Here is a 23,140-nt window from a genome sequence, read left to right as displayed (position 1 = left end):
GGAACTATATATGTTATATGTGTTTGTGTGTGTATTATTATTATATCATATTATTAATCTATCTTCAGATATTTTATCTATTCGTAAGCTTTTAAAACTGTTGAAAAGCGAAATGATCAGAAAATAGGTGTGTTGTACGATAGCGCGAGTGGGAGGGTCGAGGGTCAATAGAACAGCCGAGCGAGTGACTGAGAGATATGGTTTACGTAACGAGAGTGATGGAGCTTTATAGGTCACAGGTCAAAGGGACAGCCTATATTGGTCAAGATGGCGATCGGATTAATTGTGTTCACGCTAAGTCTAATTAGCGTCACCGCTATGCCCAGGGTCTGCAATAGAAAGGGAGAAGTGATTAAATGTGGAGGAGTTCTACAGGATGTCGGACCAACAACCTTCCCACCCGGGATAGAACGCTTGATTATCCACAGAGTTCTTAGATTCAATCTGGAGTCAGGACAGAGCCCAGCGTTGCGGTACCTACAGATAGATTCTAGTGTTACATGCAAACAGCTTTACGCTTTAGGATGGGATACAGTCAAGTTGGTCGTGAACAGAACGCTATGCAAGGTAACGTTCCTTATTACAGAAAACATGCTGCAACACCATTAAAAAAAAAAAAAAAAACCCCATTTTAAATATATCTGTATTTTTATTTCATTAGCGCGGAACAACGACAACCTTCGCTACTGTTAACACAACCGTGCAAACAACGATGACTTCGACTACATCCACCACGGCATCTACAACCAAGGTATTTATTTGCTTTTTATCGGACGTTTTGTTTAATCAATTAGTATCATTTACTTTATTGCTCGTTAAGATTGATTAAAAACAAATCTCGTTTGTTGTTTTTGTTTTGTAGTTGACCAGCTCCGCGACTCCGAAGATAAGAACCAGAAAGGTAACTACTTTACTTTTCGTCTTTAATAGAATACATGATGTAACACATGTATATAAATATCTCCATTCTCTATTGTTCCAAGCGTGTCCGCTATTTGTGTAAATTTTGTATATCTAGATATAAAAAACACACTTAATGCTGAATAAATGTAAATTTGACTCTACATAAATTCAAAAAATATATTGTATTTACAGCCCTCTCCTAGACCCAACACCGTCCGCCCGACAACTACCACGCGATCCACGACCTCGGTTAATACGCCTTTGATGACTCCGGCGATGACCACCCTTGACCGGACGACTCTGAACTACACGGACATCACAAACACCGCCAACAACAGCGAACTCAACACCGTCCAGCCTGACCACGGCGATGAGTTATCTATAGGTAAGTTATCGGTAAATATCAATATGATAACCGTACAGCGTTATTGTCGATGTTTATGATATTTCATAACTTGTAGAAAAAATATTCAGATATATTTTATTTTAGAACTTTTAATTTTTTTTTTCAGGATTATACGTCATGCTTCCAAGCCTTGGTATCATCGTGATCATCATCATCGTATGGAGATTTCGTCGTCGTAGGAACACGGGCGCAGCGAAACTGACTGTTCTCCCTATGATGGAGTTCCCGACCAACGCAGCTATGGAGGACGACGAAGTGATGAGCTCTCCTGAAAACATTGGAACACGCGACGGGGAGGACGATAGGGTTATGTTCGACCAGTCATTATCACCGAGGAGAAGGAAACAAAAACAAAAGAAACATTAAAGAAAAGTGTTGGATTTTCACACAAATAAACCGTAGTGACAATTTTAGTGTCTAATTTTGTAGTTAGTGTTCAACTGTTTATGATATTCTGTGTATCACCGAGGAGACGGACACAAAAAAAAGAGAAAAGTGTTGGATTTTCACATAAATAAACCGTAGTGACAATTTTAGTGTCTTTTTGTGTAGTTAGTGTTCAACTGTGTGTATCACCGAGGAGACGGACACACAAAAGGAAAGTGTTGGATTTTCACCGTAGTGACAATTTTAATTATACTGTTTATGCTAGGTTCTTAACTGTGTGTGTGTGTGTGTGTGTGTGTGTGTGATATATAAGTTTTAATAAAAGAAGAGAAAAAAAAAGAAAGTCTTTTGTTTTAATTTATTTTATTCAGTCATGATACCACAATAAAATCTCACATTTAGTCTGAAGAGCTGGAGCGAAAAGCGCTCACGTAAGTCAGCCGTTATTGATTATTATATATCATAATTTGCAAAGAAAACAATAACGCACGACTGACGTTAGCGCTTAGGAGGGAAAAAAAGAAAATGGTGCGCTCGAACACGCTAGACATTAAATAAAAGAATTGTCAGTGGTTCAGACTATTCTGAAACACTGATTTCTATATACAAGTTATACTGTCAAAAGACATCGGGGCGATGTCTATTTTTTTTTTCTTTAAAGCGGGCACCTCGGGGCGATGTCTTCATTTCATCCATTTGATGACTGGTTCGCCGGGAGGGGGTCCAATTCCTGTGACGTATCCCGTTTTTCTCTTCTTAACATCAGACGACAATTTTCGACGTTTGACTGACGACTTTAATTCCTTCTCGGGAACTTTATCCGATAATAGTCGCCGGTATTGATCGATAGGTAAAACGACGTATTCGCTTGACATGGTTACCGGAATAAGAGGGCTTCTAATCGACTTAAAATAGGTGCGAGAGCCACGGGCAAAAATCGCCCGTTATGTTTCTCTATCAAGTGTCTCTTAACGTCTAGCGGCGTACCTCTCTTCGATAACTTTAACAACAGGCTTTTGTATTTCCGTAAAGTACTCACGTAGGCGACCGTAGGTGGTAAATCCGGATTAAACACGATGTTCCGGACGATTTCGCAAATCGCTCTGATTTGACCTCGATTTGAGGACGCCAGTAACTGTCTTCGTTGTCTGGGTTTGGCTTGCGCTAATAGTCTAACGAAATTCCAGTTTTCTCTGAGATTCTTGCTCATTTCCGCGTAATAGGTCACGCGGTGGCGTCGAGTCCTTAGGTACATACACAATAGGTATCTCCCCGGGAAACACTCGCGTTCTCAGATTAGTTGGCGTCCTCGGTGATAGGTCAACGATCAAATACCCGTACTGTTGTTCGTCCGTAGCCTTTTTAAAGCTATCGAGTAAATACGCCGTGTTGTTGGGAAACAATTGTCGGGCTAAGACGTTCAACTGCATCATATCTCTCTGGTTCTTGAACAGCACCAAATAATGCGAATTCAAACTTATAGACCTGGCGTATTTACCTTGCGGGAATATGTTCTGCGACAGGTAGATTACGGTGAAATTTCCGTGGTGTATATTGACGGTGAATAGCTCCAGATAAGTCGGGTTATCTATCAGGCGAAACATCAGGTCGTCTAATACAAGTAGAGTGTTCCCCCCTTCGCTATCCGTCGACCATCTTTCGAGTTGTTGCTTGTCGGGTAGACCCTCAAAAAACACCACGCCCTCATTTTCGCGTCGTATCTCGTCGTAGGCCGATTGCCATTGAGAGTAGGCGTACACGATCTTTACAGGAGGCGGGGAGAATACTCCCTTGTCTATATTAGCTAGCATGCGTCTGACGAAAGTCGTTTTACCCGACTGACTCGGTCCGGCGACATAGACAGCGCACGGAGACAGGAACGGGAACGCTGACATAATGAACATCCGATGGACGAGTCGATCCAAGATATGCTGTCGTTTGGACGACGCGCATTCCATGAATATTTCGAGACGTAAAAATAAGGTCTGGATAAAAATAAGGAAAGGAAAAAGAGACTTGGCTATTTCACCCGAAATTTTCTCTCAATTAACAGAGGTGCGCGAGTCCTTGCTGCTGGCCTGTGCTTTCATCGAAGGTCAAGCTAACAATGCGTCTCCCGCAGGACCTAGATCGCTACCTGGCGAGTCTCTATTACAACCTGAGAGAACCCGGGGCGTTTCGCAGCCCCAGGCAGCTACTGAGACTGGTTAGAAACGACGGTAAATACGATATTGGTCTAGTGAAAATCAAACATTGGCTACAGACACAGGATCCGTACAGCCTTAACCGCCCAGTCAGGCGCCGTTTCAAGCGACGACGCATACTAACCGGCGGACTTAATCAACAATTCGACGCGGATTTAATGGATGTCCAAAACATCGCTAAGTACAACGACGGCGTGAGATATTTACTCGTCTGTATAGACGACTTTTCGAGATATCTCATGTTACAGCCGCTTAAAAACAAAACAGCGGACGAAGTAATGCGAGCATTTGTTCGGATATTCGAGGAAAGACCGACGAAGACACTCCGCACAGACGCCGGTAAAGAATTTACTTCCAACAGAATCGAGGCTTTCTTTAAGGAACGCCGCATTAACCATTTTTTGACGCATAACGAAACCAAAGCCTCCATGGCCGAAAGAATAATCTTGACCTTAAGACAAATCATGTGGCGGTATTTCAATTTCCATCAAACCTATAGATTCATCGATGTTTTATCGGATCTTGTCGCCAGTTATAATAACACGCCGCATACGTCGCTAGGAGGTCTTGCCCCCGCCCAGGTCACACCGGAGAACGAAGTAGATACCATGCTAGCCGTTTACTTCCCAAACGAAAAGCAACGAAAAGAAACAGCGACAAAGAAGAAGACGAAGAAGAAGAAGAAAAGAAGCACTCCGATATTTCGATTCAAAATAGGAGATAAAGTGCGCATTTCTCACTTGAGACGAACATTTGCGCGAGTCTACCACGAGACGTTCACCGGAGAGATATTCGAGGTGACTTCTCGCGCGTTGAAACAAGGCCTGCCTATCTATTACCTCAGAGATTACAAGCAACGCCCTATCCAGGGAAGTTTTTATCAGAGCGAACTTCAGCGCGTCGTAAATCCTGAAAATCTACGATACAGAATCGAGAAAGTGTTGAAAACGAGGCGCAGAAACAAAAAGAAACAGTTATTAGTGAGATGGTTAAATTGGGGACCGGATTACGATTCGTGGATTAACGAAAGTTCGATCGAGGACATTTAAATGGATTTCTATGCGATCGTGTCAAATGCGGACAGTCTAGACTATTACCCGCTGAATACGCCGTGGAGATTCATTACTCAATTTAAAGCTCCCATACGGTTTAACGGTACGTGGTTTGCGGGATTATGCGAGATAAGCCTATCGAGCGAGGTAGACGAGCCGGTATTCGTGTACTGCGACCTGATAGGATCTACTTACGTCGCAAATGATCAGCAACCTTTACTACGTAGGGTGTAGTTCTCTCGCGATAGCAAACACGCCGTGTACAGTGCGCCGTTTTACATACCCGTTATAATCACGGAGACTCACACCGTCGAAATACACCTGAGGACTGATGAGGACAAGCTGGCTGATTTCTTGCGAGGTCCTGTCACTCTGACATTGCATTTTAAGACATACCCGTTCTTAGCATGACAGTTTATCTTCCCGACGTCGGAAAATGGACTCGCTTCTTCGTTAATACGGCTAAAAACCCGACGCTCTCAGTCAAGCGTGCGCAGGTCGGGGGGAGTTTGGGACGCAATTCTAACACCCCCGCTTATATCGTTCCCGTCGCGGAACACCCCTCAGACGGGAAGCAGACCTCCGTCACGCAGTTGGTGTCACCGACGCAGCAGACCGTGGAACAAGCTCGCTCTGAACTGAAACGCGATACCGCGATAAAACGCAAGTCTGTCGGGAAAACAAAATCACGCAAGAAACGGAAGAAGACCAATTTTTCATGAACTATGGAAGGTCTGCCGCAGGAACTCATGCTTTTTTCATTACCCGTCGTGCAGAGCGCCGTGCAGAGAACATATTTCGTGGATTGCAGGCCGGTATCTCAGATTTCCGGTAGCGGTCCGATCGAGTTTCACCTACCTAATCAAACAGGTGATTATCTCTCTTTGCAAAAGAGCGTGCTTTACGTCAAAGTACGGTTGCTGAAAGCCGACGGGACGTCGCTGGTCGACGACGAGTCGGTAGGGTTTATCAACATGCCGCTACAGACACTGTGGAGTCAGGTAGACGTGTCGCTGCAAGGTCGACAACTCACCGGTAATTCGGGCAATTACGCGTATAAGGCGTATTTGCAGACATTATTGAATTTCGGAATATCGACCAAGAAAGGCCAGCTTACGTCGCAACTCTACTTTCAGGACACGCCGAACGCCATGGATGATGCAGACCCGGATGGCCAAAACTCGGGCCTGTTTGAGCGTAACGCGTTTACAAAGAACAGCAAAAGCGTGGACATGATCGGACCGCTATTAGAAGACCTGTGTCGCTTGGACAGGTATATACTTAACGGTGTCGACGTCGATATCAAGCTCTATCGAAATAATGCCGCGTTCTCTGTGATGTCGGCGGAATCGACCCCGGACTATAAGATTGAACTACAGGAAGTTTTATTCCGCGCTTGCAGGGTTCAAGTGAATCCAGGCGTGATCGTGGGACATAACAAAGCATTAGAACTGACCCCCGCAAAATACCCTTACATACGAACTGACGTTAAGTCGGCGTCCATACCCGTCGGACAGACCAGCTTCATTTGGGACAATATCTACCAGTCGAAGGTACCTAGAAAGCTAGTGTTCGGATTAGTCTCCACCGACGCCTATACGGGCGCTTACGACAAAAATCCGTTTAACTTTCAACCCTTTGACGCGTCAAGTGTCGCTGTTTATCTCGACAATGTAAGTGTCCCCGCGCGACCTCATAAGTTGGAGCTTTCCGACACGACTGGGGAGTGTTATGTCACGGCATTTCGCAGCCTTACGAGGTCGCAAACAAATCCGATCTAGACGCGGACAACGCAATCGACCGTGACGATTGGCCGGGCGGGTATGCCTTGTATGGGTTCCAGCTTCAGCCGCAGTTTGCCGCCGATGCTTATCTTTCTCTTCCTCAGCACGCCAATGTCCGTTTGGAGATTACATTTGCCACTGCTCTCAAGGAAACATTGTCTTGTGTTGTGTATTCCGAGTTCGAGGAGACATTTGAGATAGATCAAACTCGTAACGTTATTCGTCATGAACAATAGTCAGCTTAATCGTCTCGCTAAGACCGATTCAGTTCTAGGTCGTGAATTTTTGGGTGTGTATTCGCGAGATACTTTACAAAGTCTACGTGTATTGTCGTTTCCGTGTTCTCTTATAGTCAACACGATGCCTAGCTCCTTGTATGGACATTGGATTGTATTGCATTTCGATAAAAATCACAGCGCAGAGATATTCGACCCATTGGCTACTTCTATTCCTATCTCGATCGTTGATTTCGTGAAACAACATTCTGTGAGTTATAAATTCGTCACTTCAACTCCTATACAGAGTTACAATTCGACATTATGCGGGGTTTATTGTCTCGTTTATCTATTGCTACGGGTCCGAAATATCAATGTGCTGCGATTTTTCAATACAGACTGTACATCTAACGACATTTATCTGTATTCAATATTTTCTGCTATATATTGGTTATAATATTAATAAAATACAAACTCAAAAAAAAAATATGTTCTCTCTTTTATTTTTATTAAACTCAGTTGTTATTCAACCACGTGTTTCCATTGCCTTAGCTTGGTTAGGGCAAGCACTTCACTAGAGCGGAGAACGCTCCTATAGAGCCGATACAGATCCACTTCCTCGTCGTCGCCGTCATCCCATATTTTAATGAAAAGCGCTAACACATCCTTTCTCTTAATGCAGTCAACTGCACGATCGAAATAGGTTTCGATCAGTTCAGCCCAGTCAGTAAGGCACCCCGATGTCTGATGCTGTTTTTGACTCGGGTGATCTATTTGGCACCCGTGACAGTTCTTGGTGGACATATCCTTCACTTCCTGCGAAATGACAAATGAAATACATTCCGTCATTAGTTCCTCGCCTTTTGATTTCCCTCCGGTTATATCTCTATTGATACCGGCTTTCATTCCCATCAATTTATACCATTCCGCGATTTTCATCGCCACCCCGAATCTGGTAGGGTTGACGGGCTCGTCAGCTCCCTTCATAAAATAGACTCTTATATCGACGAGCGTCATGTAGACACTCGTATATTTACTCTGTAATCGAGTAACGCTCAAAAAGCGGTTGGGGGAAATCCTCCACGACTTCTTACTTGTAGCCTCCAGCTCCGAGACGCGTGATATTTCTGCGTCTATCTCTTGGGAGTGCCCGTCGATTGTCTCCCATTGCTGGACACTTAGGGAAATTCCTGTAAATAAGTAAATAAATAAATAAATCTACAATAATAATGAGGTAAAAACGGTATAAAGCTAGTATATTAATAATCCGAAATAAAAGGCCAAAGTAAAATCAAAATCATGTCTATGGAATATATTCAGCCGCTATAGGGCCTTCTTCAGTCCGAAATAACACTAACCTAAAATCTACAAAAATTATTAGAATATATATATATATTTTTTTTTTTTTCTTACGAAAATACGAAAGATGTTTTGGACATGTACATACCTTTGTTGTCAACAGGCTGAAGTTGTCCATCTCCGTCCGGCATCAGTTTCTTTATTTTAACACGGAGTTCATCGTTGTACATACCCGTGTAAGCATACAAATTCTCTCCTATCTCTCGTAGAGCCATATTGAAGACTGACGATCGAACACTAAATAACCTGTTTCTTATAACCCGACCGATGTATCTATAATTTGTATCCCTAACAATCTAAATAAGTCCGAAAATATCTCTATTAAACACTCAAATACTCTCTCCTGATCCTCTGTTACGTGAACATATATTTTAACGAAACGTAATTCCACACGATCTCCTTCACGATCCATTTCTATCTTTTGTTCCAGTAATCGTTTATAGAATTCTCTTATATAACAGTGTTCTGATTAGTTTTTAAAATGTCAATCAACATACCTTTGATATTGTTATCTTTCGAAACCCTCCTACTTGACCCGTTTCTAACTAACCTAGCATCGTCCTGTCCCGTATACAGAATTCCTTATATAACGCTCGTTTTGTCTATTTTGTACAATCATCACTTATAATTAACACATATTTCGAAAACCTCCTACTTGACCCGTTTCTAACTAACCTAGCATCGTCCTGTCCCGTATACAGAATTCCTTATATAACGCTCGTTTTGTCTATTTTGTACAATCATCACTTATAATTAACATATATTTCGAAAACCTCCTACTTGACCTGTTTCTAACTAACCTAGCATCGTCCATTAACCGTATATAGAATTCCGTATATCTCCATTACCGTGTCCTGTCTGATTTTGTGTTCTATCATGCCTATGATATTTCGAAACCCTCCTACTTGACCCGTTTCTAACTAACCTAGCATCGTCCTGTACCGTATACAGAATTCCGTATATCTCCCTTATATAACACTCGTTTTGTCTATTTTGTACAATCATCACTTATAATTAACATATATTTCGAAAACCTCCTACTTGACCCGATTCTAACTAACCTAGCATCGTCCTGTACCGTATACAGAATTCCGTATATCTCCCTTATATAACACTCGTTTTGTCTATTTTGTACATTCATCACTTATAATGACAGAGTGAAAGAAAGGGAAGTAACTCTGATGGGTGAGAATGCTCAAGACCAGATCAGTACTTACGTCATCATCTTTGCCTAACAATCGGGGTGTTACCGATATCATAATTTCTAGGGGGTCTTACGGAACTCATACATTACTACTAATGGAAATTTGTAGCCCTGGTTCAATAATTTTATAAAGGAATACTATCAACCAGTAAATCACGTTAATTTTTTTTACATACACATGTAATATTAGCTGTATATTCTGAGATCATTCTTACCATAACTCTCTCTCTCTCTTTTCTTCTTCTTTTCTCTCTACCCCCTTTATCTATCCACTATACAAACCCTTTCGCTTTCTCTCGTCTTTCTCCTCTTCTTTAGAAAAACATCAACACAGTATTTTATTTCTTTTTTAAAAATAACTGAATAAGTATGATGTTAAAGGATTTGTGCAGTCAAAAATGATAATTTCAGTTTATGCTGGAAATGGCTTTATTAGCACGAGTAGAAACGTCTCCGTGCCGCGGTCCCTTGCTCGTAGAGATATGCAAACTTTTGTCTAGAACTGCTCAAGTCGTTCTGACAGTAGTGTGTATACCTTATTAGGTGAGTTGTCTTGCCTAAAATTAATCATTTTATCACCTTCTCAGTGGTTATGTAGTTTATTTGTTTATGTGCCGCGCACGCGACCGGAATAACCTGTAATCCGTCGATATTGAGGTCCAAAATTCTGACCGTCCGATTATGCATATTTTCTAGCTCTACACCGTGTGACGTCATAATAGTCCATGGCTTATAGCTGTACTATAACTGATGTGCTATCACTTACATCGACGGTCACAGGAAAACGATCAACGATTTTTTATGATTACTTTTGAGTGAAGTTAATCGTACAATAACTTTGGCTCGAATGTAAATAACTAAAAGAGTGAAATTCGATGTTTCAAATACTCTAATTTATGCTCTAATTTATGCTCTAATAGCAGGTATCTTCGTGTAATTATGAAAGAAAATCATTATAAGTATATTTTTGAAATGGTACACGATATTATATCTATTTATTATGCCTGTATACAAGTAATTTCATTTTTCAGTCGAACACTATATGTGGTTACTTTTTGGATTATACGATAAGTTTTCATATATCATACTATTAAATCTCGGTATGATATACAGAAGGATCGACAATGAATATACTATTTAAAGGATTTAGTATAATTTTGAAATAATGACTTTAAATCTACACTTATACATGTACTGTAATTTAGAAACATATATATCAGAAATATCATTGATGTATTTCTGCTTTTTAGTAAACGTTATGGATAAAGTTTCAAAGGCAACAATATAGATATACATATTATTTTCTGTATAAGTTCGGTACTGTTACTCCAATATCACATAACTGATAACCGTCCACATTTTATTTTTACTCAAAAACTGTGCCATGTTTGCATCGTTATGGCAGAAGTTTGAAATAAAAACACAGATTCTAGATATATTCATGCTAAATTTTGGGATTTTACTCGTAAAAAGATAGTGTTACATTATACTGGGTTTTTTTATTACACAGAAATTTACATAATATGCTATCTAAATCTCAGTCCAGACTGATCCGAACATCACTTTGACATCGCTATCAAATTGGACGGATTATCTAATATGCTTGTTTGAATGTTTGAAATGGTGTAAATGGAATGTTTTGAAACTGAAAATATCTTCATCATTCAGTTAGAATAACCATTTACTCGAAAAACTCAAATTGTAGATCTAACGTATACGTGTATATGCTGTATATTCAATTCAATTCTTTATTTTTCCTTAAGTTTACAACTTATTGGAATTGTGCAAAATACGCACATATACATATATATACAATCACATAGTAATTAGTACAATATCATAGACAAGTTACAAATGTACTATACATTGAAATCAAAATGTGTATTATATAAAGGCTACATAAATTACAGGTTAAGTATACAACATTAAAATAACTGTACTGAAATTATTGGAGGCGGGATCGTATTTTCATGGCCTCAAATATAAATTTTGCTAATTTACGTATATCACTTATATTTTCGCAACATAATAATTGTATCAACTTGTACATAGATGGTTTACGCCAATAAAAAGGTTTTACATATTTCTTTCTTAAATCATGATAATTAATACATATTAAAATAAAATGATATTCGTCTTCCACATCTAAATTGCAACCAGGGCACAATCTTTGTTCTCTAGCAGTATCGGTATATCTGCCTGTTTCGATGGCCAAATTATGAGCAGATAGACGAAATTTAGATAAGACAATTCGGTATTTCGGAGGTATATATTTGGTCAAATAGTATTGTATAGTAAAATGATTCACAATATGCTTATATAATATACATTTTGATGAGGAATCCAATAAGCCTCTCAAATGTTGCTGACTTTGGTCAAATAGTCGTTGCTTTATCAAACATAATATATGTTTATGGTTATACAGATAGTGATGATTCCATACATTACCAAAACCAATAGAAAAAAGACAATGTTTAACATGGTTTATCCAATTGAAACAATTACCAGTGTTGCTATTACTTAAATATAAAAGAGCGGAATTCAAAATACAGTTATTTGAGACCATTAATTTAAGCCAATACTTTATCATTCTGTACTTCCTTAAACATTCTAATGGATACCGGCCTAATTCAAAATATACCATGGCGTTACACGTTGATCTCTTAACTTTTAGGATCTTCTTACAAAATGACAAGTGAATTTTTTCTATATCACACCCTTTCGATGATCCCCACACCTCGCAAGCATAATGCAAGATGCTAGAAACATACGTGTCAAATAAACGTAACAAGGTTTCAAAATTTAAATATAAATTAGAACACATAGAAAAAAGTGCAAACATGGCTTTACGACCTTGGTCAGATAAATGTTTTTGAATTTGATTAAATTTATTATTATACTTCAGCTTTACACCAAGATAGCAAAAATCGTTTACTATTTCAACTTCATTGCCATTATATCTCCACGATTCCTTTTCAAGTATACGTCCTCCATTTCTAAATACGTCTATTTTCGTTTTATCAGTATTAACACACAATGTCCACTTAGTTGAGTAACTATAAAGACTATCTAAGAGGCACTGCAGCCCTTCAACAGTTTCAGAGAACATTACCAGGTCATCCGCGTACATTAGGAGAAATAGACTCAATTCGCCGAAATCATAGCCAGAATTTCCATTTTCAATAAATGAAGTTTCAAAATCATTAACAAAAAGTGAAAATAGAATCGGTGATAATATTTCACCTTGCATTAATCCAATATTGTTCTCAAAATAATTAGAACATTTACCATTTACCAAAACACAAGATTTAACCGATTTATATAGTGACTTAATAACAGATAACATTTTCCCTCTAATGCCTAATTTAGTCAGCTTACGCCATAAGCTTAATCTATCAACAAAGTCAAACGCTTTCCGAAAATCTACAAAACAACAATATAGGCGTTTCTTTGATGACAAAGTTTTAGATATAATTGAGTGCAAAGCAAAAATTGCGTCTATAGTACTAACTTCTGGTCGAAAACCAAATTGCGCATCAGTTAAAATGTCATATTTGATACATACATCTAAAATACGTTTATTTAATAGAGAAGTGAAAAGTTTACAAAGACAACTAATTAAACTAATACCCCTAAAGTTATTAGGGTCATTACGATCCCCCTTTTTATATACAGGTATGATCATAGCGGATGACCAATTAGTAGGAAAACAACCACTGTTAAGGATGTTATTGAATAATATTGAAAGAGTTGGAATAAGTAATTCCTCACAATATTTAAAACATTCATTTAAAATGCCATCAGGTCCATGTGACTTACCACATTTTATTTTATGTATAGCATCAGCAATTTCACGGGATGAAATACGGGCATCTAACTCCTCGAATATAACATCATTATCAACTAGAGTTATGTCATTATGTGGAACTATAGATGTATAGTACTAGGCTTACCTTGTGTAGCCGCGGACTACTGTGACATCACAAGACCACGTGACCGCCTAGCTCATTATCTCTGAACCGTAGTCGACACTACCCGTAAATCACGACCAAAACCAACCGATAGCGCTAAAAGCTAGGCGATTCGTCGGGTGGGACTTAATTTTTCATTCATCCAGAGTAATATCCTGATGTATTATCAAAAACAAATTTTGGCTGCACAAATTCTTTAATCTAAAATAAAACATTTATATAATGTATGTCAGGTTCATATTGTATAAAGACTGACTATGAAAGAATATACAAGTATAATTTAATTTCATATGTTACACCCATTTTATTAGTTAGATTTTGAGGTTATTTTCCATAGACCGAAAGATTGCACGTCAAGTATTATAGCGTCATAAATACAGCACTTTTTCGCGGGGAATTTTAAGAGCGGCACAGTCATTGGCCTAGCTGCAATATTGTAGCTCAAAAGACTTTTTGACAGAAAATGGTGTCGTCTTTAGAGCTACAATTGGTGCCTATTACTGCTAATGGAGCAAAGTAATGATTATGCAAACCATTATAAAACGTTTTTTTGCATTTTTATCGTACTTGTTTGATATCGCTTACCTACTAGGCAATAAAACTGAACCATATAAAATATCGAATTCTCATCGAGGCAATATTTTTTTACATAATATATATGAAGGTCTTTCTGAAGGGAATTTATACGGCAAGTCCACAAATTAAAAATTTGACGTCTTGTGAGCGGTACGATAGATACTAAGAATGGTAGTTATGTTTGTTTTGGACAAAAATAATATGCAAATGCATGTATACGCATAAAATAATTGGAAACCTACAAAAAAGTATAGAAAACTATGCCCGAGTGATTTTCGGAGGCAGTGCTCAACTACGACACATAGGGACCAATTCGTACCCGGCCGAAAGGTATAGTAGGCCGGGTACGTATATTCGTTCTATCATTGGCCAAACTGAATTATTGAATAAGACTTGATATCACATAATGCGCCGCAATTTAATTTGTTTTATTGTAAAAGTAAGTAAAATCAAGGAAATTTGTGTCTAATTAGTACCTGATGAAGGTTATTGAATTTAATTATAAACTTTATTCTCAATATATTTGGGGTTAAGAAGTCATAAGACAGAAGACGGACGGATACGTCCTTCCTTTTTTTGTCTATGACCTCATAACCCCCAAAACTATTGACAATAATGCTTAATTGATTTGTTTTAATTATATTGTTCAGAAGGTGATGATAAGTGTAGTGTTACCTGTAGGAAAATTATCAATCTCGTTTTACGTTCCCATTTAAAAATTGCGTGGTCAAAATAGTAAAATGACTAACATATTATCTTTACATAACGTTAGATTTACATACAACTACAGTAAGTGTACAGTATATTTAACGATATTAACTCCTGTTTCCAACAAGAAATATAATTTATATTAGCTAGGACAAGTCATATGGAAATATTTACTTATGAAGAGAGAAGATTCTTAAAGGATTTGTGCAGCCAAAATTTTTTTTTGATAATACGTCAGGATATTGCTTTGGATGAATGAAAAATTAAGTCCCACCCAACGAATCGCCTAGCTTTTAGCGCTATCGGTTGGTTTTGGTCGTGATTTACGGGTAGTGTCGACTACGGTTCAGAGATAATGAGCTAGATGGTCACGTGGTCTTGTGATGTCAGAGTAGTCCGCGGCTACACAAGGTACTTAGCCTAGTACTATACATGTATACAGCATATATACGTATACGTTAGATCTACTATTTGAGTTTTTCGAGTAAATGGTTATTCTAGCTTTATGATGTAGATATTTTCAGTTTCAAAACATTCCATTTACACCACTTCAAAAATTCAAACAAGCATATATCTAACTTTAGATTAGATAATCAGTCCAATTTGATAGCGATATCAAAATGATGTTCGGATCAGTCTGGACTGAGATTTAGATAGCACATGATGTAAATTTCAGTGTAATAAAAAAAAAAAACAGTATAATGTAACACTATCTTTTCACGAGTAAAATACCAAAATTTAGCATGAATTTATCTAGAATCCGTGTTTTTATTTCATTCAAACTTCTGCTATAACGATGCAAACACGGCACAGTTTTTGAGTAAAAATAAAATGTGGACGGTTATCAGTTATGTGATATTGGAGTTACAGTACCGAACTTATACCGAAAATAATATGTATATCTATATTGTTGCCTTTGAAACTTTATCCATAACGTTTACTAAAAAGCAGAAATACATCAATGGTATTTCTGACATATGTTCCTAAATTACAGTATAAGTGTAGATTTAAATTCATAATTATTTCAAAATTATACTAAATCCTTGAAATAATATAATACCGAGATTTAATAGTATGATATATGAACATTTATCGTATAATCCAAAGAGTAACCACATAAAGTGTTTAAATGAAAATTGAAATTACTTGTATACAGGCATTAAAAATAGATATAATATCTTGTACCTTTTTAAAAATATACTAAGTGATATTTAAATAAGTATATTTAGTGTGATAATGTTGTAACCCTTCTTGTATGACTATACATGTACATTTAGATTCGAAACGGTGAAAATACATGCTTAGAATTTTTACTAATACCTTAGAAATTACGGAAAATTGCTATATGCCACGATTCCGTAATTACAGTGCTAGACTGGAATAATTTTTAAGGTTAAACCTTTAGTTGAAATAGTTCTTAGTACCATTTTTGTTTCTGATTAAGTCACCTTCCATTTTTTGTTTTACCTGTGTACGACATATATATATGTGTGTGTGTATGTAATATATATTCCTAGGTATGATCAGGTGTATTTTATTTCCATTTGCTTTTACATCTTCATTTTAAAAATGGAGGTGACAATAAAAAAAACTAGAGCATAGATGTACGGGGGTTCCATAATTCAAATCACAATCCAATTAACGGATGTCCTAACCTGATTGACAGTAAGACAATAGCAAATACCAAGATTTCAAGATTCAAGATTTTTTATTCACTCATGACATATGTACATATGCAACAAGAGGTCAAAAGGAACAAAAATAATAATTATAAAAAAATACCCCATATTGTCCACCGAATAGCAAATTGCCCGCGGCCAGGTAATTACAGGTGAGTTCGATGAATGGCGTTGTGTACAGGTAAACAACATCCTGGTCTAGGTATTACATAACCATCAAACCAAAGGCATGGCTAATTATATATATCTATAATATCGGTGTATCTACTCGTATATCGATTAAAAATTGAAAGCGACCGCACAGTCTGAAAAAATAGTTTGTTTTGCTTAATATCTCAATATTAAGATCTTTTATAATATCAAAAGTAAATTCTTTCTACCACATGTTGAAACGTTTTGCGGTATTGTAATAAATGTATCTCGATTTATTCGGTTAGCAACACACAACACAATGTCTGCAATGATCAATCATCGGTGTGTACGTATGTCAGGCATCATATCCTTGATGCTTTAGTCACAAACTTTGCAATTCACAATGTATCAAAGATACAGACTACAGGAAAATATTATCTAATTAAAGCGTATTCGTTGCTGAACTCCTCGACAAAAAATCTGAAACTTTTTTTTCTGTGTGGATTTTCTTTCATAATTACACGAAGATACCTGATATTAGAGCATAAATTAGAGTTTTTGAAACATCGAATTTCACTCTTTTAGTTATTTATATTCGAGACAAAGTTATTGTACGATTCACTTCACTCAAAAGTAATCATAAAAAAATCTTTGATCGGCTTTCCCTGTGACCGTCGATGTAAGTGATAGCACATCAGTTATAGCCACGGACTATTATGACGTCACACGGTATAGGGCTAGAAAATATGCATAATCGGGTGGTCAGAAAATTTGACCTCGATATCGGTGGTTTACAGGTTATTCCGGTCGCGCGCGGCACGGAGATGTTTCTACATGGTCTAATAAAGCCATTTCCAGCATGAACTGAAATTATCATTTTTGACTGCACAAATCCTTTAAAGGGACAATTCAGGCTAAAAGAACATTAAAATTTGTACATATATCGGGAAAAAACCAGTTCTAATGGAAATTAGATCAGTTGGTTTTACTGTAATATGCCAGAAAAGCCCATGGTGGTGAAATGCGTGTGGAGTATTCAAACTCGCTCGCTGTCCGCCATTACACATTGTGGTCGAACTTCTGGTATGCCGAACCCTGTCCCTTGCTCGTAGAGTAATGCTACTTTTGTCTAGAACTGCTCAAATCGCTGTGACAATAGTGTGTTTACCTTATTAGGTGAATTGGCTCGTCTAAAAAAATCATTTTATCACCTCCTCAGTGGTTATGCAGTTCATTTGTTAAACGTGCGTGACGTTGGCTCGGGTATAGATTTATAATTACAGATACAGCGAACATCAACGATTTACCTGTTGAATCGTATTTTTTAAAATTAATTTTAGATCTGATTTAACATATTTTATTGATCAATGCAAAGTAATGAAAATATATAAATGAGTGATTAAATAGTAAATAAGAACACTTTGGAGAGAAAGAGAGAGAGAGAGAGAGGGGGGGGAGTAAGGAGAGAAAGAAAATTCAATGTCTTAAAATTGTAATACTAAATCGACTTAATTAATAAATAATAATTTGCGGCAACAGTTGGACTAATTATCTCGTTCTTTGCCTTCCCTCTCAAAGAATGTCCATCACACTCCTAAAATCTTTCTCCTAGCTGTTCAGGTCTTCCATCAAATCCATAAGCAATCGTCGCCTTAGTACCAACTTGCCATAATATCTAAAATAACGTGATTTAAGTCGATTTCTAGATAACACAAAAATACACAAAAGAGATATCGAAAAGAACTGATAGGTGTATAACAATAAAGGTATTCGTCTAATATTAAAATCTTTTGCTTAATTTAATAAAGTTTTGAACATATAAAAATATTCCTGTGTTCGTTTCCAGAGACAGATCCTCATTTCCAAACAAGATTAAATTTAAATCAATAAGAACATTTAAATTCATATTATTTAGGCTTTCCAATAGCAAATTCCTTTCAACATTATAATTTTTACATTCGAAAAAAAAGTGATGTACACTCTCACAAATATGTCCACAGTTGCAGCATGGAGTTTCCACAAGGTTTATCCTGAACAAATCGTAATTTAGGGAACTACATTGATGTCTAAGTTTTGTATGCAATATATTTAACTTCCGGTCACCAATGCCAAAGTAAGAAGGAGAAGATTTAAAAACCGGTTTCAGTGAATTTCTAAAAAGGCTCAATGATATTGCTGACTTAACAGAGTTTTTTAAGTTATTCCAAGAGCGAAGAGTAGAAGGTAGAGAAGAAGTGTTTGTAGATGAAAGTCTGTAATACGGAATTCTATAGTCATCTCTATTTCTTAATGGATAGGCAGCTTGATCTTGAACGGTAGAAGGAAGTAGAGAAGTAAGAAAATCAGGAGTTTGATTTGTGCGCATTTTATAGAGAAGATGAAGTTTTTTCCTTTTCCTTCTAGAAGATAGAGATTCTAAACCAGTTTCAAAATATAGAGAATCGATACTTGCATAAGAGGGAAGACCGGTTATTATTCTAGCAGCTTCCTTTTGAACTTTTTCTAATTTTTCCGAGTCAGAGTTTGAAAAACCATCCCATAATTCACATGCGTATTCTAATACAGGTAAAATAAAAGCGCGATAAATTCTGAGAATATAAATAACATATAAATAATTTAGTATATATTAATATGCATGTATTTTATATTATGTAGTTTTATCTAAATGTTACAGATAGTTGTTTCTATTCTCTTGCATTTTCATCCACGATCCCGCTGACTGATATACCAACGTATGTTTTCAAATGAATTAGCAATTGACTCCATCCTTTTGTGTTCTGGAAAATGTTTTTTTATACTGTGGCAAAATTGTTTTAAAATAAAGAAATCGTTATAAACTTAAACACTTTTAAAAACATGCTGACAAAGCCTCAGCTCTAACATTTCAATTTTCTTTTATTTAATTCTGATATGGTGTATAGCATTTGTAATGTTCAAGTACTCTAAAATAATATTTCTCTTTTCAAAGCTTGTGTCAATTAACTGTAAGGTTCACATAATATTGTATCACTTAAAATTGATATTTGGTTCATCGTTTTTATTGCTACGTTTTACAAGTATATATCCACTTCACTTTTTGTAAATGTAAAAAAAATGTAAAATTGCTTATAGAAAGTTCAAAAAATGTTCTTTGTACATATATCATATATTTCTTCAAGAAAATAACCTTCATGACAAAGGTATTTTTTTTTTTTACGTTTCTGTTAAATTTTGTTCATTCTATGGAACTCTTCTATTTGGGGGGATAAAGAGGAATGTTTATTATAAATAATAAATATAAACATTTTCTTATATATTTATCCTATTACTGTAAATTCCATATAGAAGCTGATCATTACAAACCCAAGTCTGTACATCTAGGCGTACGGCGACTCTCCAACGTCTCTTGATTCCTCTATTGTCATTTTTTTCGTGGCGCATTTTCTTTTAAAGATGCTTCACCGCTGACAAAAAGTATTTTTTCTCTTTCAAAAACAGGAACAGGCGAATTAGTATTCTTCTTCAGTTACAAAAGTTATTACTTTACACCATTACCACCATTGAAAAGTTTGAGTTTCTCATTTTTCTTTAAGATAAAAATATCGAAAAATAGTTAATTGCATCCCGAAAAAAAATCGTTGGTACTCTTGATCCATATGGAATGAAGTACGGGTTGCGCATACACCAATAGCAAAACAAATTATATTATATGATGTTTTTGGTGTAATTTAGACATATATAAACACGATTAAACACCAATTATTGTTCAAATGACGAGTATCATTTTTGCTCTGCCGGCGGTGGAGCATCTTTAAATAGCATGCATATGTTCAAATTATTAAACAAAAAGTACTAAACTAAAGAAAAAATATCTTAAATACCAGATAATCCTTAAAAACAATCGTATACAAACATAGACCCAACTCATATTAAACGCATGACATTTTTCTTAATACCGAGATTTTTCAAAAAAAAACAAACAACAACACCCTGTATACTTAGACGGACCCAGTGGGGGACAAGTTGAATCAGGAAATGTGATGCGATGCATTATTATAATATCTACATTATAAACACACATACATATATAACATGTGTGTTAGAGTAAAGAGTTGATATAAAACGGATAACAATATATTTGAATACCGCAGTTATCCCATAAACGACCCCTATACTAAGACGGACCCAGTGGGGGACAAGTTGAATCAGGAAATGTGATGCGATGCATTATTATATTATCTACATTATACACACACACATACATATATAACATGTGTGTTAGAGTAAAGAGTTGATATAAAACGGATAACAATATATTTGAATGCCGCAATTATCCCATAAACGACCCCTATACTAAGACGGACTCAGTGGGGGACAAGTTGAATCAGGAAATGTGATGCGATGCATTATTATATTATCTACATTATACACACACACATACATATATAACTTGTGTGTTAGAGTAAAGAACTGATATAAAACGGATAACAATATATTTGAATACCGCAATTATCCATCCCATAAACGACCCCTATACTAAGACGGACCCAGTGGGGGACAAGTTGAATCAGGAAATGTGATGCGATGCATTATTATGTTATCTACATTATGCACACAAATATACATATATAACATGTGTGTTAGAGTAAAGAACTGATATAAAAACGGATAAATATATATTAAGATATCACAATTGTCCCAAAACACTACCCGTATACTAAGACGGACCCAGTGGGGAACAACTTCAGTCAGGAAATGTGATGCGATACAATATAGATAACATCTGCATTATGAATGCATATAAAATTGATAACAAATATTTTACAGTGAAGAATTCATACTAATCACATGACAATATTTTCAAATGCCGCGATTTTTCCAAAAAATATCCTGTATACTTAGACGGACCCAGTGGGGGACAAGTTGAATCAGGAAATGTGATGCGATGCATTATTATAATATCTACATTATGCACACAAATATGCATATACAGCATGTGTGTAAGAGTAAAGAGTTGATATAAAAACGCATAACAATATATTAGAATACCGCAATTATCCCATAAATAAGCATGCCGTTATATTAACTAGTGTCTATAACAGGTACAAAAAACGATTGATAGACCGAAATCGACTTATTTTTTTTTAATTAACAAAAACTCATATTTTGGTTATGTACGTTTTGTCTAATTTAAACATTGAACCATAGATGAAATACATGGTATAATAACAATCGTCTATTCTTATGGTCATAATTCAAATCAATTATTGGCAAAATATAATACATCCACAAATAAACATAGTTCGGTGTCATCAAGGCCCACTACCTTTCCGGAGGAAAATTTAAAGGTTACTTGAAAACATGCATTATGAAACATGCGTTATATATAAAAACAGTCGAGATTTATTTCGGGCGTAGTGATAGTAAAAGATTTAGTTCAATTTAATGCTTAGCGTATGCATTTCTATTGTTGTAAATGCAAATGCAAAATGCTGCTAAACATCAAAGAAGCTCTTAGATGCTTTAAATGGCGGATCACAAATATAGCGTATAAGAAGACATTTTAATTGATACAAATGCTCTTATATACACTATAAGGTACTTAGTCCGCCAAACCTGCCTATATTATTAGGCTTTTTTTTATTTTTTTTATTTTTTTTTTTTGCCTAATATATATAGGCAAAAAAAAAATAAATAAAAAAAGCCTTATAATATAGGCAGGTTTAGCGGACTATAAGGTACTCTGAACATGACAAGAAGAATATTTACGAAAAAAATAGTTAAAGGCCCACTACCTTTCCAGAGCAAAATATGAAGGTTTCTTAAAAACATTAAAAACATCAGAAAATATATACCGATGGCCTAAGATGAGGTTACAACACCAAACATGTGCAAGATTTCCTGCGTAATATATGATAACAGTGGAGAGTAATTTCGCTGTTTTGCCGTCTGACGCAATGATAGTCAACTACCGCGCGGTATTTAGGACGACGGCGGGAAACATAAGACGACCCGCGTTATGAAAATTAACATTTAAATTTATTTTAATCAAATTGTGCAGAAGGTGGTGATACATGTAGTATTGACGGTAAGTTAATAACTTTTGCGACTCTACAAAATTACCGATCTAGTTTTACATTCCCAATTTGAAAATTAAAAGCCGTTTCGGAAAGGTAGTGGGCCTTTAAAATGTGGACTTTGAGCCTCTTTCCGGAAATTTGCATTTTTCGCCCCAAACAGATTGTTTGAACTATTTTTTTCGTGAAGAGTCTTCTTGTTATGTTCAGAGTACCTTATGGTGTCTATAAAAACATTTGTATCAATTGAGATGGCTTCTTATATGCGATATTTTTGATCCGCCATTTATAGGCATTTACTACAGTAGGCCCCGGCGCTATTTGCTGGTCCGATTTTGCCAAACAAACTGTTGGAGTACCTGGCATATTCACAACTGAACACGATGGCATGATTATTTGGTTCCATCAATGCAATTCACACGAGTTCTATGTCTTCTCCAGAAATATACATTTTTCTCATATTTTACTGTATTTTACACGCAGCTTCACAAAATACATATCAAC

The 23,140-nt window shown here is 36.4% G+C and overlaps 3 protein-coding genes across 3 annotated transcripts; all 3 read left to right on the top strand.

Annotated features, from left to right (window-relative positions):
* Window positions 1-7: 7 nt before the first annotated feature.
* Window positions 8-1,996, top strand: LOC138305148 (uncharacterized). Its single transcript, XM_069245558.1, has 5 exons — window positions 8-567; window positions 662-751; window positions 863-901; window positions 1,096-1,288; window positions 1,416-1,996. Exons 1-5 carry the CDS (start codon window positions 268-270, stop codon window positions 1,673-1,675), a joined length of 882 nt encoding a protein of 293 aa, XP_069101659.1. The 5' UTR covers window positions 8-267; the 3' UTR covers window positions 1,676-1,996.
* A 1,807-nt stretch (window positions 1,997-3,803) lies between these two features.
* On the top strand, window positions 3,804-4,949 carry LOC138307436 (uncharacterized). The gene has a single exon (XM_069248228.1). The coding sequence runs from the start codon at window positions 3,804-3,806 to the stop codon at window positions 4,947-4,949; it is 1,146 nt and encodes a 381-aa protein (XP_069104329.1).
* A 728-nt stretch (window positions 4,950-5,677) lies between these two features.
* LOC138307366 (uncharacterized protein F54H12.2-like) lies at window positions 5,678-6,733 on the top strand. Its single transcript, XM_069248108.1, has one exon. It carries the CDS (start codon window positions 5,678-5,680, stop codon window positions 6,731-6,733), a length of 1,056 nt encoding a protein of 351 aa, XP_069104209.1.
* Window positions 6,734-23,140: the final 16,407 nt, after the last annotated feature.

The sequence above is a fragment of the Argopecten irradians genome, chromosome 1 (assembly GCF_041381155.1).
Source record: "Argopecten irradians isolate NY chromosome 1, Ai_NY, whole genome shotgun sequence".
NCBI classification, from domain to species: Eukaryota; Metazoa; Mollusca; class Bivalvia; order Pectinida; family Pectinidae; genus Argopecten; species Argopecten irradians.
The sequence above is the reverse complement of the archived record's forward strand: the minus strand, read 5'-3'. Positions and strand labels throughout refer to the sequence as shown.

Coding starts and splice junctions, on each gene's coding strand:
- LOC138307436 (XM_069248228.1), top strand. CDS start 3,804: ATGCGTCTCCCGCAGGACCTAGATCGCTACCTGGCGAGTCTCTATTAC.
- LOC138305148 (XM_069245558.1), top strand. CDS start 268: ATGGCGATCGGATTAATTGTGTTCACGCTAAGTCTAATTAGCGTCACC. Junction 752..862: donor CCACGGCATCTACAACCAAG/GTATTTATTTGC, acceptor TTTGTTTTGTAG/TTGACCAGCTCCGCGACTCC. Junction 902..1,095: donor CGAAGATAAGAACCAGAAAG/GTAACTACTTTA, acceptor TTGTATTTACAG/CCCTCTCCTAGACCCAACAC.
- LOC138307366 (XM_069248108.1), top strand. CDS start 5,678: ATGGAAGGTCTGCCGCAGGAACTCATGCTTTTTTCATTACCCGTCGTG.